Below are 12,355 nucleotides of genomic sequence, written 5' to 3'. Positions count from 1 at the left end.
TCAGCAGTTAAGATTTATATCGGAGACATCACTAATACAAACTAAAATACATAATATGTTTCCATTAGAAATATCACAGGTTTTATAGCTGTATTAAGTGCAGGAAATTGAAAACATTAGTTTTCTTGAAATATTTTCATAGCTACTCATTTTAAATACATTCTGTACATATGTATGAATCACAGAGCTAGCATAGCTTTAAAGAGAGAAATTTTCTGTGAATAAGTTTTTATTGCTCAGCTACTCTTTGTTAAAAATAACTTGTGACAAAGAAGGTGTGAAGAAGATGACATTTAATTTCTATGCAGTTGCAGATTATTCAGAATCTGAACCTATTTTCTCTTGTTTTAAGCACTGTTCCTTAAATCAGCAGCTCCTGGCTGGCTTAAAATAATAGCCATAATAGCAAAAGCCAGCACCTCTGTGTTTTTTTACACTGACACACACATAAACACAAAGATGTGTGAAGCAAATGAAAAGATTACAGTCTGGCAGTTTCTCAAAAAATAAACAGAGTTGCCACTTTACCTAGCTATTTCACTCCTAGGTATATACACAAGAAAAATGTATGTCACACAAAAACATGTACATGAATGTTTATAGCAGCATCTTTCATAATAGTCAAAAAGTGCGAGTAACCCACATGTCCAGAAGAAGAGGCAATAATATTTCAAATGTATGTCCATATAGGGGAATATCATTTAGCCATTAAAAAGGCATGAAATCCTGACAAATGTCCAGGACCAGCCAGCTTCACAGGTGAATTTTAACAAACATTTAAAAGAGAATTAACACTTATCCTTCTCAGACTGTCTGCAATAATGGAAGAAGGAATGCTTGCAAACTAATTCTACAAGACCAGCCTCACCCTGATACCAAAACCAGACAAAAGCACTAGAAAAAGAAGAAAATTACAGGTCAGTATCAGTAATGAACATAGATGCAAAAATATTCAATGAAACATTAGCAAGCCAAATTTAGCAATATGTTAAATGGATCATACACCATGATCACATGTAATTTATCTCAGAAGTGCAAGAATGATTCAGTATCCATGCTTCGATCAGTGTGATATACCACGTTAACAAATTGAAGGATAAAATTATATCATCATCTCAACAGGTGCAAAAAAAGCTATTCACAAAATTCAACATTCAAGTATGATTAAAAAAAAAAAAAAACTCTCAACAAAGTAGATACAGAGAGAATGTACCTCACCTTGATAAAGGCCATACAAAACAATGTCACAGCTAGTATCATACTCAAAGGTGAAAATCTGACACATTTTCCTCTGAGATCAGGAACAGGACAAGATTGCCCACTCTCACCACTTTTATTCAACATAGGATTGGAAGTCTTAGCCATGGTATTAGATAAGAAAAAGAATCCATATTGGAAAGAAGTAAAACTTTAATTCTTTGTGTATGATATGATACTATATATAGAAAATCCTAAAGATGCCCCCAGAAAACTACTAAAACTAATAAATAAATTCAGTGAAATTGTAGGTTGCAAAATTCACTTTCATAAACCTGTTGCATATCTATACATTCACAGTAAAGTATCAGAAAGGGAAATTAAGAAAACTACCCCATTTACAATTGCATCAAAAAAATAAAATGCCCAGAAATAAATTTAACCAAGGAGGTAATAAAAACCTGGACTCTGAAAACTATAAGATACTGATGAAAGAAATTGAAGACTACACAAACAAATGGAAAGATAAAACATGCCCATTCATCAGAAGAATCAATATTTTTAAATGACCACACTTCCCAAAGCAGTTTATGAATCAGTGCAATCCCTATCAAAGTACCAGTGGCATTTTTCACAGAACTAGAAGAAATAATTCTAAATTCTATATGGAAACACAGAAGACAAAATAACCAAAACAGTCTGAAGAAGAACAAAACGAGTTATCATGCTCCTTGATTTTACCCTATACTACAATGCTACAGTAATCCAAACAATATGATGCTGGCATGAAACCAGACACAAAGATCAATGGAAGAGAATAGAGTCCAGAAATGAACCCACAAGTATATGGCCAGGAGAAGGCAATGGCACCCCATTCCAGTACTTTTGCCTAGAAAATCCCATGGACAGAGGAGCCTGGTGGGCTGCAGTCCATGGGGTCGCTAGAGTCGGACACGACTGAGCGACTTCACTTTCACTTTTCACTTTCATGCATTGGAGAAGGAAATGGCAACACACTCCAGTGTTCTTGCCTGGAGAATCCCAGGGATGGGGAGGCCTGGTGGGCTGCCGTCTATGGGGTCACACAGAGTCAGACACGACTGAAGTGACTTAGCAGTAGCAGCAGCAGTATATGGCCATTTGATCTACAGCAAAGGAGATAATATACAGGGAAAAGGTAGTCTCTTTAATATATGGTGTTGGGAAAACTGGACAGCTACTTGCAAAAGAATCAACTGGACTACTTTTTCACACAGTTTACAAAAATAAACTCAAGATGAATAAGACTTACATGTAAGATATGAAACCATAAAACTCCTAGAAGAAAACATAAGCAGCACATTCATTGGTCTGAGCAATATTTTTTTGGATCTCTCTCCTCAGGCAAGAAAACAGAAGCAAAAGTAAAATAATGGGACTACACTAAAAAGCTTTGCACACCAAGGGAAACTATCAACTAAATGAAAAGGCTTCCTATCAAATGGAAAAAGATATTTGTCAACAGTATATCTGATAAGGTATTTAATATCCAAAATATACAAAGAACTCAACATCAGAAACAAATAACCTGATTTAAAAATGGCAGAGGGCCTGAGTAGATGTTTTTCCAGAGAAGTCATATAGATGACCAACAGACACCTGAAAAGACGCTGAAAACCACCATTCATCAGGGAAGTGCAAACCAAAACCACAATGAGATATCACCTCACATCCGTCAGAAAGACTATTATCAAAAAGCAACAAATAACAAGTGCTGGTGAGGTTGTGGAGAAAAGGGAAACTTCATGCACTGCCATTGGGAATGTAAATTGGTACAGCCACTAAGGAACACAGCATGGAACTTTCTCAAAAAATTAAAAATATAACTATCACATCACCTATTCCACTTCTGAGTATTTTTCCAAAGAAAATAAAAACACTAACTTGACAAAATATATGCACCCCTTTGTCGTTGCAGCACTAGTTACAATAGTCAGTATATGGAAGGGTCCTAAATGCCCACGGACAGATAAATGGATGAAGAAGATGGAGTATATATACACGTTGGAATACTACTCAGCCATGAGAAAAGAATGAAATCTTACCATTTGCAACTATATAGATGCATATAGAGGGTTTTATGCTAAGAGAAATAAAACTGTGAAAGAGAAACTATGATTTCACTTAAATGCAGAGCCTAGAAAACAAAAGACCACACATAATCAAGCCAAAAGATTCATGGAGAACCACTAGGTGATTACCAGAGGGGAGGTGTTGGTGGCATGAAAATAAAAGGAGACAAAACCAAAAATAGTGACTGTATAAACTAAATAATGCTAATTAACTTGACTGATTCACACTGAGTTATAGAATTTGTTAGCTTTATTATTTCTTTAGATCATATAATATTAATTATGCTAGCTTCTTCCCTGACTATAAACTCAAAATTAAATTCGTATATTTTATATTTTACCCTTTTGTGCAAATTAAATTGTATCACTACTACAAGACACTCCTGAGACAATCTATAAGGTCTTCAGCATTATGTAGCTAAATAAAACTGGATTTTAAAAAAAGAATGAATTGCTAATACAAAGATAAAACTTGAAAAAGTTATGCTAAGTGAAGAAACTTAGTATTTCTAAATTTCTAAGCAACTCAGAAAAATTGTATGATTCCATTTACGTTAAATACCCAAAATAGGCAATTTATAAAGACAGATTAGTGATGGTCTCAGGCGAAGTGCAGAGACATGTGGAATGACTGCTAATGGGTAAAGGGTTTCCTTTTGCAGTGGTAAAATTGTTCTGAAAAATTAGATTGTGGTGATTTGGTTGCACAACTCTGTAAATATACTAAAAACCATTGAATTGTTTACTTAAATTGAATCGTGTGCCAATTCTATTGTAATGAAACTGTTATTTTAAAGAAAAGAAAGAAAAGCAAAGGCTGCTTTGGCTTTCCTAAAACAATAGAGATCCATGTAGTGTTATGACAACCAGCAGTCTTAATATTTAAGCACAAAGAGCTAGTTTTCAACGCCATTAGGATTACTTTAGAAAAATGTATTCATTTGCTCACTCCTTCAGCAAATTGTTTACTGGACCCTTCTAAGTACTTGACACTGTTTCAGGTACTACGGATTCAGTCACATTCCCGATTCTCCTTCCTCGTCATGTGTAGTGAGTCGCCAAGTCACATCAAGTCTATTTCATGCCCTTCAGTCTGTCTCTGTTGTCTTGTACTCTTAGCATTGTGGCTTAGTTCTGTTACCTGGTCCAGTATTTCTTAGCCATGGTGTTAATGTTAGTAGGATACTAAAGTTTGCACATGTTTTATCTTTTAAAAAATTAGAGAAGTAATCTTATAAATACCACTTTCACTGACTTGCATTCCATTGTGTTTTTGTGAGTGGAAGAGAAAGCAGCACTGTTGTATCGAGTGTGCCAGAAATAACACACCATCTTCAGTGCCTATGAGAATATTTTGTGACTCTGAACCTCATCCATTTTGTATGTGCTCAGTAAAATTTGAGATTCTCTGAGTTGAAATATTACAGTCACGTTTTTTAATCCATATTGCTTTAGTTTAAGATCTCACTAAATCACTCTTGCCAGAGATCTTTTTCCTAATTGAGATACATTTGACATAAAACTGTGTAATTTAAGGTGTATAACATGTTGACTTGATACATTTATATTATAATATGATTGCCATTGTAGCAGTAATTGCATGTGTATCACATTAATTTGTCTTTTTAGTGGTTGGAGTAATTAGGTTTATTAGTCTCTCAGCAAGTTTGAGGGTTATAATACAAAATTGTTGTCTGTATTCACTGTACTGTGAATCACTAGGACTTATTACTTATTAGATCACTAGGACTTATTTACTACTCATTGCAAGTCTGTACTCTTAAATAATATCTGTCCTATTCCCCTAACCCTTCTGCCCTGTAAACTACCAATTTTACTTTGTTTCTATGAGTTTGTTATTAGATTGTACATAGGAGTGATCAGTTCAGTTCAGTCGCTCAGTCGTGTCCGACTCTTTGTGATCCCATGGACTGCACCACGCCAGGCTCCCCTGTCCATCACCAACTCCAAGAGATTGCTCAGACTTATGTCCATGGAGTTGATGATGCCATCCAACCATCTCATCCTCTGTTGTCCCCTTCTCCTCCCGCCTTCAATCTTTCCCAGCATCAGGGTCTTTTTCAGTGAGTCAGTTCTTTACATCAGGTGGCCAAAGTGTTGAAGTTTCAGCTTCAGCATCAGTCCTTCCAATGAATATTCAGGACTGATTTCCTTTAGGATTGATTAGTTGGATCTCCTTGTAGTCCAAGGGACTCTCAAGAGTCTTCTCCAACACCACAGTTCAAAAGCAACAATTCTTTGGCATTCAGCTTTCTTTATAGTCCAGCTCTCACATCAATACATGACTACTAGAAAAACCATAGCTTTGACTAGACAGATCTTTGTTGGCAAAGTAATGTCTCTGCTTTTTAATATGGTATCATCTAGGTTGGTCATAGCTTTTCTTCCAAGGAGCAGGCATCTTTTAATTTCATGGCTTCAGTTACCATCTGCAGTGATTCTGGAGCCTAAGAAAATAAAGTCTCTCGCTGTTTTCCATTGTTTCCCATCTATTTGCCATGAAGTGTTGGGACTGGATGCTATGATCTTAGTTTTTTGAATGTTGAGTTTTAAGCCAACTTTTTCACTCTCCTCTTTCACTTTCATCAAGAGGCTCTTTAGTTCTCTTCTTCACTTTCTTCCGTAAGGGGGCTGTCATCTGCATATCTGAGGTTATTAATATTTCTCCTGCAGTCTTGATTCCAGCTTGTGCTTCATTCAGTCTGGCATTTTGCATGATGTATTCTGTATGTAAGTTAAATAAACAGGGTGGCAAGAGACAGCCTTGACATATTCCTTTCCCAGTTTGCAACTAGTCTGTTGTTCCATGTCTGTTTCTTACTGCTGCATATGAGTAATATCACACAATATTTGTTTTTGTCTCACTTATCTCACTTAGCAGAAAGTCCTCAAGGTCCAAAGATCTCTTTCTAACATCCATATCTGATCATGGTATTTTTCCCAATTAGGTTTGTCCATTGATTCTGCACTGTGGATAAAAGAAACTGTAAACTTCTTTCTTTGCCTGATGTACTAGGTCATTGATGATCTTGTTCTTGTCTATCTGGTATCTGTCCAGCTTCATCTCCAGCAAGGCATATCTCTATGCTTTCACGCCTTTGCCTGTGCTCTTCTACCGATCACAAATGCCCTTCCTATAACTTGTGGGTGTCAAACTCCTTTCAGGTCTCACCACACACACAACTGCTCTGTGAAGTAGACTTAGGTTTCATCTACAATGTTCCCACTATATTTTATATTTGCAGTTTTCACAATGCATTATAATTATTTTAATACCTCATTCTCCTTTTGTATTTTTAGCTCCTTGAAAGCTGGGACTTTGTCCTCCTATCTTTGTATTCCCAGCTTTTAGGATTCCCAGGAATCTATTACAAAGTAGCGGAGAAGGCAATGGCACCCCACTCCAGTACTCTTGCCTGGAAAATCCCATGGATGGAGGAGCCTGGGAGGCTGCAGTCCATGGGGTCACGAAGAGTCGAACACGACTGAGCGACTTCCCTTTCACTTTTCACTTTCATGCATTGGAGAAGGAAATGGCAACCCACTCCAGTGTTCTTGCCTGGAGAATCCCAGGGACGGGGGAGCCTGGGAGGCTGCCGTCTATGGGGTCGCACAGAGTCAGACACGACTGGAGTGACTTAGCATCAGCAGCAGTACAAAGTAGATGTTTAATAAATATTTGCTGAATAAATTTAGAAGTTTCTCCAAAAATTTTAATTTAACCAGAGCATTTATATATTACATGATGAAATTGAAGATTAAAAATACTTATATGACAGCCTGTGTTTCCTGGAGCAGTTCCAATTTTAAAGAGTCTAGATTCTTGAAGTGTTAATGTAGTTACCAAGACATAATTTTTTGTTGAAAAATGTACACATTGAAGCTATATGTTAATTTTTTAATTTTTTACAACTTATTTTTCCATTTGATTTCATGTACTTTTTAAAAATTTTCTAATTAAAGTCTTTTTTTCTAGTTCAGATCACTTTCAAAACAATAGATAATGAAAAATTGGCATGTACAACAGAAAAAACCTAAATTTTAGTTCTATCCTTTTAATGTGCACTTTGGGACAAATAACTGCCTATCTGTATTTGTATGAATATTAATAAATAAAAATTATTGGAAATTTAGAAATCCTTAGGTATAAGGATTAACTACTGACCAACAAAGGCATTTGCCATCTGCCTCTACTAAGATTCCTGGTGGACTTCCCTGGTGGCTCAGATGGTAAAGCATTTGCCTACAATGCAGGAGACCCGGGTTCAGTCCCTGGGTCGGAAAGATCCCCTGGAGAAGGAAATGGCAACCCACTCCAGTATTCTTGCCTAGAAATCCCATGGATGGAAGAGCCTGGTAGGCTACAGTCCATGGGGTCGCAAAGAGTCGGACACGACTGAGTGACTTTCTTTCTTTCTTTAGGTATAAGGATTACCAATAATCTTATCAATAATAAGATTAGGGTTGGTACTGACAGACTGTACTCTCAAAAATATTCTGACTCTAGGATGCTGTGAGAGTAGCTCCCAATCTTTTTGGACTTCTGTTATTCTGGTGTGATTTCTTTAATATGGAGACCCTGCTTTTACTCCTTGTCCTTCTTCTAACAGTAGATTATTTATTTAACTTTAAATGAATTTTTAAAATAATTTTGAGAATGTATTAGTACTCTCAAGAAACTGGGTATTTCATAACATATCACATATTCATACAAGAAAATGCATTTGTCAAAGACACTATTTGAGAATCCCCAATTAGGATCTGGAGTTGGCTGTAACTTATTACTATCTTTGACTAGTGAGGAAAGAGATATTGGCAAAGTAAAAGTTTGGAGCCAGAAAGGTTAGGTGTAAATCATGATTCTTTGAGTGAATAAATCTCTTTGAGCCTGTTTCCTCATCTGCAAGATGAAATACTAATACCTGCCTGAAATGGTTGTGAAAATTAACGGTTTCTATGATGGTAGTTAGTGCCTACTAAGTAAATTTTTCATAAATTGTAACTCCTACTTGCTTAGTATTAATAAAACCCTGAGAATAGATAAAAGGGTTTCCTGTTACACTAATTATTGGGTAATTTGTCTTCTTGAGCCGTTGTTACACTGTTTTCCCAAGGAGATTGGTCTTTGAGATTCTAAAAACAAAAGTGGCTTACAGATATACAGATCAAGAAGCAGAGTCAGGGACTGTTGTCTTCTTGTCCTTCACTACTATCCCCTGACATGCCAGTTAACAACATAAATTCATTTGCTTCCCCTTTCATTTTATTATGTATAATAATGTTAGTATTTTTTCCTGCCTACATAGCTTCCTGGTTATGTTAAGGAATTCATTTGGCTAGGATCCTTTGATCTAGCCAGTCAGAGTGTCTCTCTTTTAAACTTTCTCCACAATCAGATATTTAAATCAGTGTTGTTTTGCAAATAACCTTTTGTGACAAGTAACAAATAACCTTTCTACATTACAAAAAAAGAAAAAAGAGGGAGAGAGAAAGAACAAAGGAGAACGTTTTCAATTCCCTCTGTTTGATTCTACAAGCCTGCTTGTGTAAACCCATTTCCCTCACTGCTTTTTATTCGAGTGTCATCAAGAGCTTTCCTTGATCCACCTGCCTCCAGTTATTACTGTCCACTTTACAGCCAAACTTCCTAAAAGAGCTGTCCCTTTCATATGTTTTCCGTAGAGTCACTATCCAGTAACTAAAATTTGGCTTCATTTACCCCAGAACTGCTTTCACTGCTGATTGCTAAATCCTGTGGCCATGTCTCTCTCCTCGCAGTGAGCAGTGGCTGCTTTCTCGTTCTGGCGCATGGGTTCTCATTGTGGTGGCTTCTCCTGTTGCGGAGCACGGGCTCTAGGGCACCAGGCTTCATTCATTGTGGCACGTGGGCTCGTTAGTCACAGTGCATGGCTTGTTGCTCTGCGGCATGTGGGATCTTCGTGAAGCAGGGATCAACCTGCATTTCCTGCATTGACAGGCAGTTTCTTTATCACTGAGCTACCAGGGAAGCCCTACTTCTTCCTAAAAAGCCTCTTTGGTCAGTGTACCGTACTGTCCTGTGGCTCTTCTTGCCTCTGTGTCAGTGCTTTTCAGTCTCTTCCTCTTCCTCTGCCTGACTCTTGAATGTTGATGTTTTCTCCTAAGCCCTTGACACATTTTCTGTAGGATTTAACACTTCTAAGTGAATATTTGTTGAATGAATGTGTCTATATATTGATAGTTTCTCAAGAGATTTGACTATAACTGAACCTCATTAACTGAAAAAATGTCAGTATGTTACAACATGCACTTCACAGCCACACTTTAGTGCTGTCTGTCTGAGCCATGATTCTCTTAAGCTACTACATGCTTATAGTGAAAAAAATACAAGTCCATTATTCAGCCTTTCTGTCCGTCAAGTTTAGTTAGCTTTTTTAAAGTTCTCTGTATATAAATGGTAATTTTAAAAAGCATGCGTTACCCTAAATTTTTATACCAGGTTAACTGTTTACAGAAATTTTATAGCATTGATGTCCATCCTCAATAAAACAGTAATGTTTACTTGAAGTAGCAATTTAATTTAAATGCACTCTGCAATATATATTCTGAAGTTTAGGATTAGAAGGGGGGAGAAAATTAATATTTAATGAAATTTTTTCATGCCAGGCTCTGGCCTGTGTGTTTATCTACATTGTATATTTTCATTTTCTAACACTCTGGGAGATAAGTATTTTTAGTCATCTCATAGAGAAAACAAAATTAAGGTTAAGGTAAGTTAAAATAGACTCTACACTACAGGATATACAGCTACTGAAACTCAGAACCAGGCTTCTCTCAAACTTTATAGCCTATAGATACCTTATAAATGATGCAGAAAATATAAACTAGGGATGAATGCTAAATACAGAAATATATTTTGTAAGTACTTGAGTTAACTAAATCCAAGTTGTGCTAAAAGTTGTCTGTGTCGTTTTGTCCCTAGGCAATTATTTGGCAGAAAACTAGAGTATCAGATCATAAAATGGCTCTCATGTCTGTTCTGGGGACTGCTGTTATGGGCAATATGGAATCCTTTCAGTACCACTGTGAAGAATCTCAGGTATACAACAAAGATGTTCTTTAATAATTCTAATTTACCACTGAAGCTGTTTAATTATGTCCTTTTTGTCGGGTTGAGGTAACAAGAAGTGTCTCTTTAAAAATTTTAATGACAAAGGATGTATAAGCTCATATTAAATCTCTTTTCCCTGCCCTACTTCCTGTTTTTATCTCTTCTGTTTATTGTTTTTAATTTTAAGTATCATGGTTACATTAGTTGTTTAAGTGATTTTCAGTTTAGAATCTTCATCTCTTTGCTTTCCTCAATGAAAGAAACGGAGTTGAGCCCTCTTACCTTTGTTTCCCTTTCCCATCTTGAGTATGTCTTCCAGCTTTATTTTCCCACCTGTCGGCTCTAGAGAGTCTCTTGAGTCCCTGTAGCGCTGGATGAGGCCACTAACACTCCCAGTCTTGCTCTCTCTCTCTCTGTCGTGCCCGCTCCACTCTCAGGTCATCTAGCTTCAGAACCTGTGTCTTATGTAACCATCTTTCATTTGAAGATTCATGTTAAAAGTTGAAAACTTGTATGGACTATACATTATTATGACTTCTTTTCTTTTCTATAATTTGTTGCCGTCTCTTGGCTACTAGTTCCCCTCCTATTCTCTTGTATAATATTGAGTTCTTAATAATTATCATTTTATTAGTGTCTTGGATGGAGCTTGTGCTCAATTAATGTATTAAGAATTCTCTCTACCTTAGAAGGTAGCCATGATCTGACTTGGGTTCTGTTTTTCAGAGCACCCTTAATAGTTGTTTAATAGTTTAGACACTAGTGCCGTTTTGGACTGGTCCTCTTGGCTGACTTGGGATAGGAAGGGTACTGTCTAAATTTTGCTGGGTTCTTGTGGTTTCCTAGAACTTCGTTGCCCATGCTGGTAACCCAGGAAGCTTGTGACAGGAGATTCAGACGTGCTACCTATGTTCTGCTTTAGAGAGTCTACCTGTCATAGTTTCGTCTGAAGACCAGCAGCATTAGCATTGCTTGGAAACTTGTTAGTTTGACAGACTGAGTAGGGGACAGACATCTTCACTTTGGTAAAGGAGTACAAGAGGAGCTATTAGACAGCAGCATGGAAGTTAGCTGAAATATTTTATCAAGTTTTGAATGTGGTAAGATTAAAAAATTTGAGCATTTAGAGATGAAAGAAATAAAGGCTGTACACCTATATCTTAGCATCACTGGTGTGTGTTGTATAGATGGGAATGAAATTAATGAGATGGGATAGAGAGCAAGAAAAAGGGGTCTGATGAGGAGACTGAGGGAGACTATCTCCCTTATAGGCTGTAAGCAAAGGGAGAGAAAATCTCCCTAAAGAGGAAGTTTCAGAGAGGAAGTAGAAAATCCAAAAGAGAAGGCTGAAACAGTGTCATGCTTCCCAAAGGAGAGAATTCCATTGGTGTCAGGGTCTGCAGAGAGTCAGGTAGACACAGTAGAGCTAAGTGTCTATTGGAGTTGGTCATTGAGGTAGAAGCTAGATGATAGAAGGCTGGAAGTGAAGGGAGGGAGAGAAGGGTTCATAGTTGAAGAGCAATCAGGGGAGTATTCTTTGTTTATATTTTGCCTTTGATTTTCGTTTTGCTTTTTACTTGAGTGATACTTGGGTATAGAATCTTATAAGGCCTATCTTATTTTTTATTTTGTTGCACTGATTTAGTCTCTTACAGAGATTTTTTTTCCCCACAAACTAGCCTGATTTTCACTTTTTGTAACATTTTATAAGACTTTGCCATTTGATTTTAGTTTTCCATATAACTTACCGTGTGTTCATTCTTAAGGTTATCTATCTTAAACCATTTTTAAAGCTCAGTATTTGGAAGTAATACTATTTATTCAGTGGCCAACCAAGATGGTGTGGAAGAAAAACACTAGCAATATTACTGATGTTTTCTTCATTTTAATCTTTATTCTTACCTATTCTGTTTTTTTTTTTTTCCCCCATCAACAA

General features: G+C 36.7%; 1 protein-coding gene across 6 annotated transcripts in view; it reads left to right on the top strand.

Annotated features, from left to right (window-relative positions):
• PMS1 (PMS1 homolog 1, mismatch repair system component) overlaps positions 1–12,355 on the top strand; it is a 130,951-nt gene that overhangs the window by 93,620 nt on the left and 24,976 nt on the right. For all 6 annotated transcript variants that reach the window (XR_011570449.1, XM_019969490.2, XM_070802295.1 and 3 more), the window contains one exon: positions 10,291–10,407. Coding sequence is in view for 5 of the 6 variants with exons in the window: in XM_019969490.2 (XP_019825049.1) it covers positions 10,291–10,407 (117 nt within the window). In the remaining variant the exon portion in view is untranslated. The remainder of the gene's footprint in view (positions 1–10,290; positions 10,408–12,355) is intronic.

Source organism: Bos indicus, chromosome 2, assembly GCF_029378745.1.
Source record: "Bos indicus isolate NIAB-ARS_2022 breed Sahiwal x Tharparkar chromosome 2, NIAB-ARS_B.indTharparkar_mat_pri_1.0, whole genome shotgun sequence".
NCBI lineage: Eukaryota > Metazoa > Chordata > Mammalia > Artiodactyla > Bovidae > Bos > Bos indicus.
Note: the sequence above shows the minus strand (reverse complement) of the source record. Positions and strands in the feature narration are given on the sequence as shown.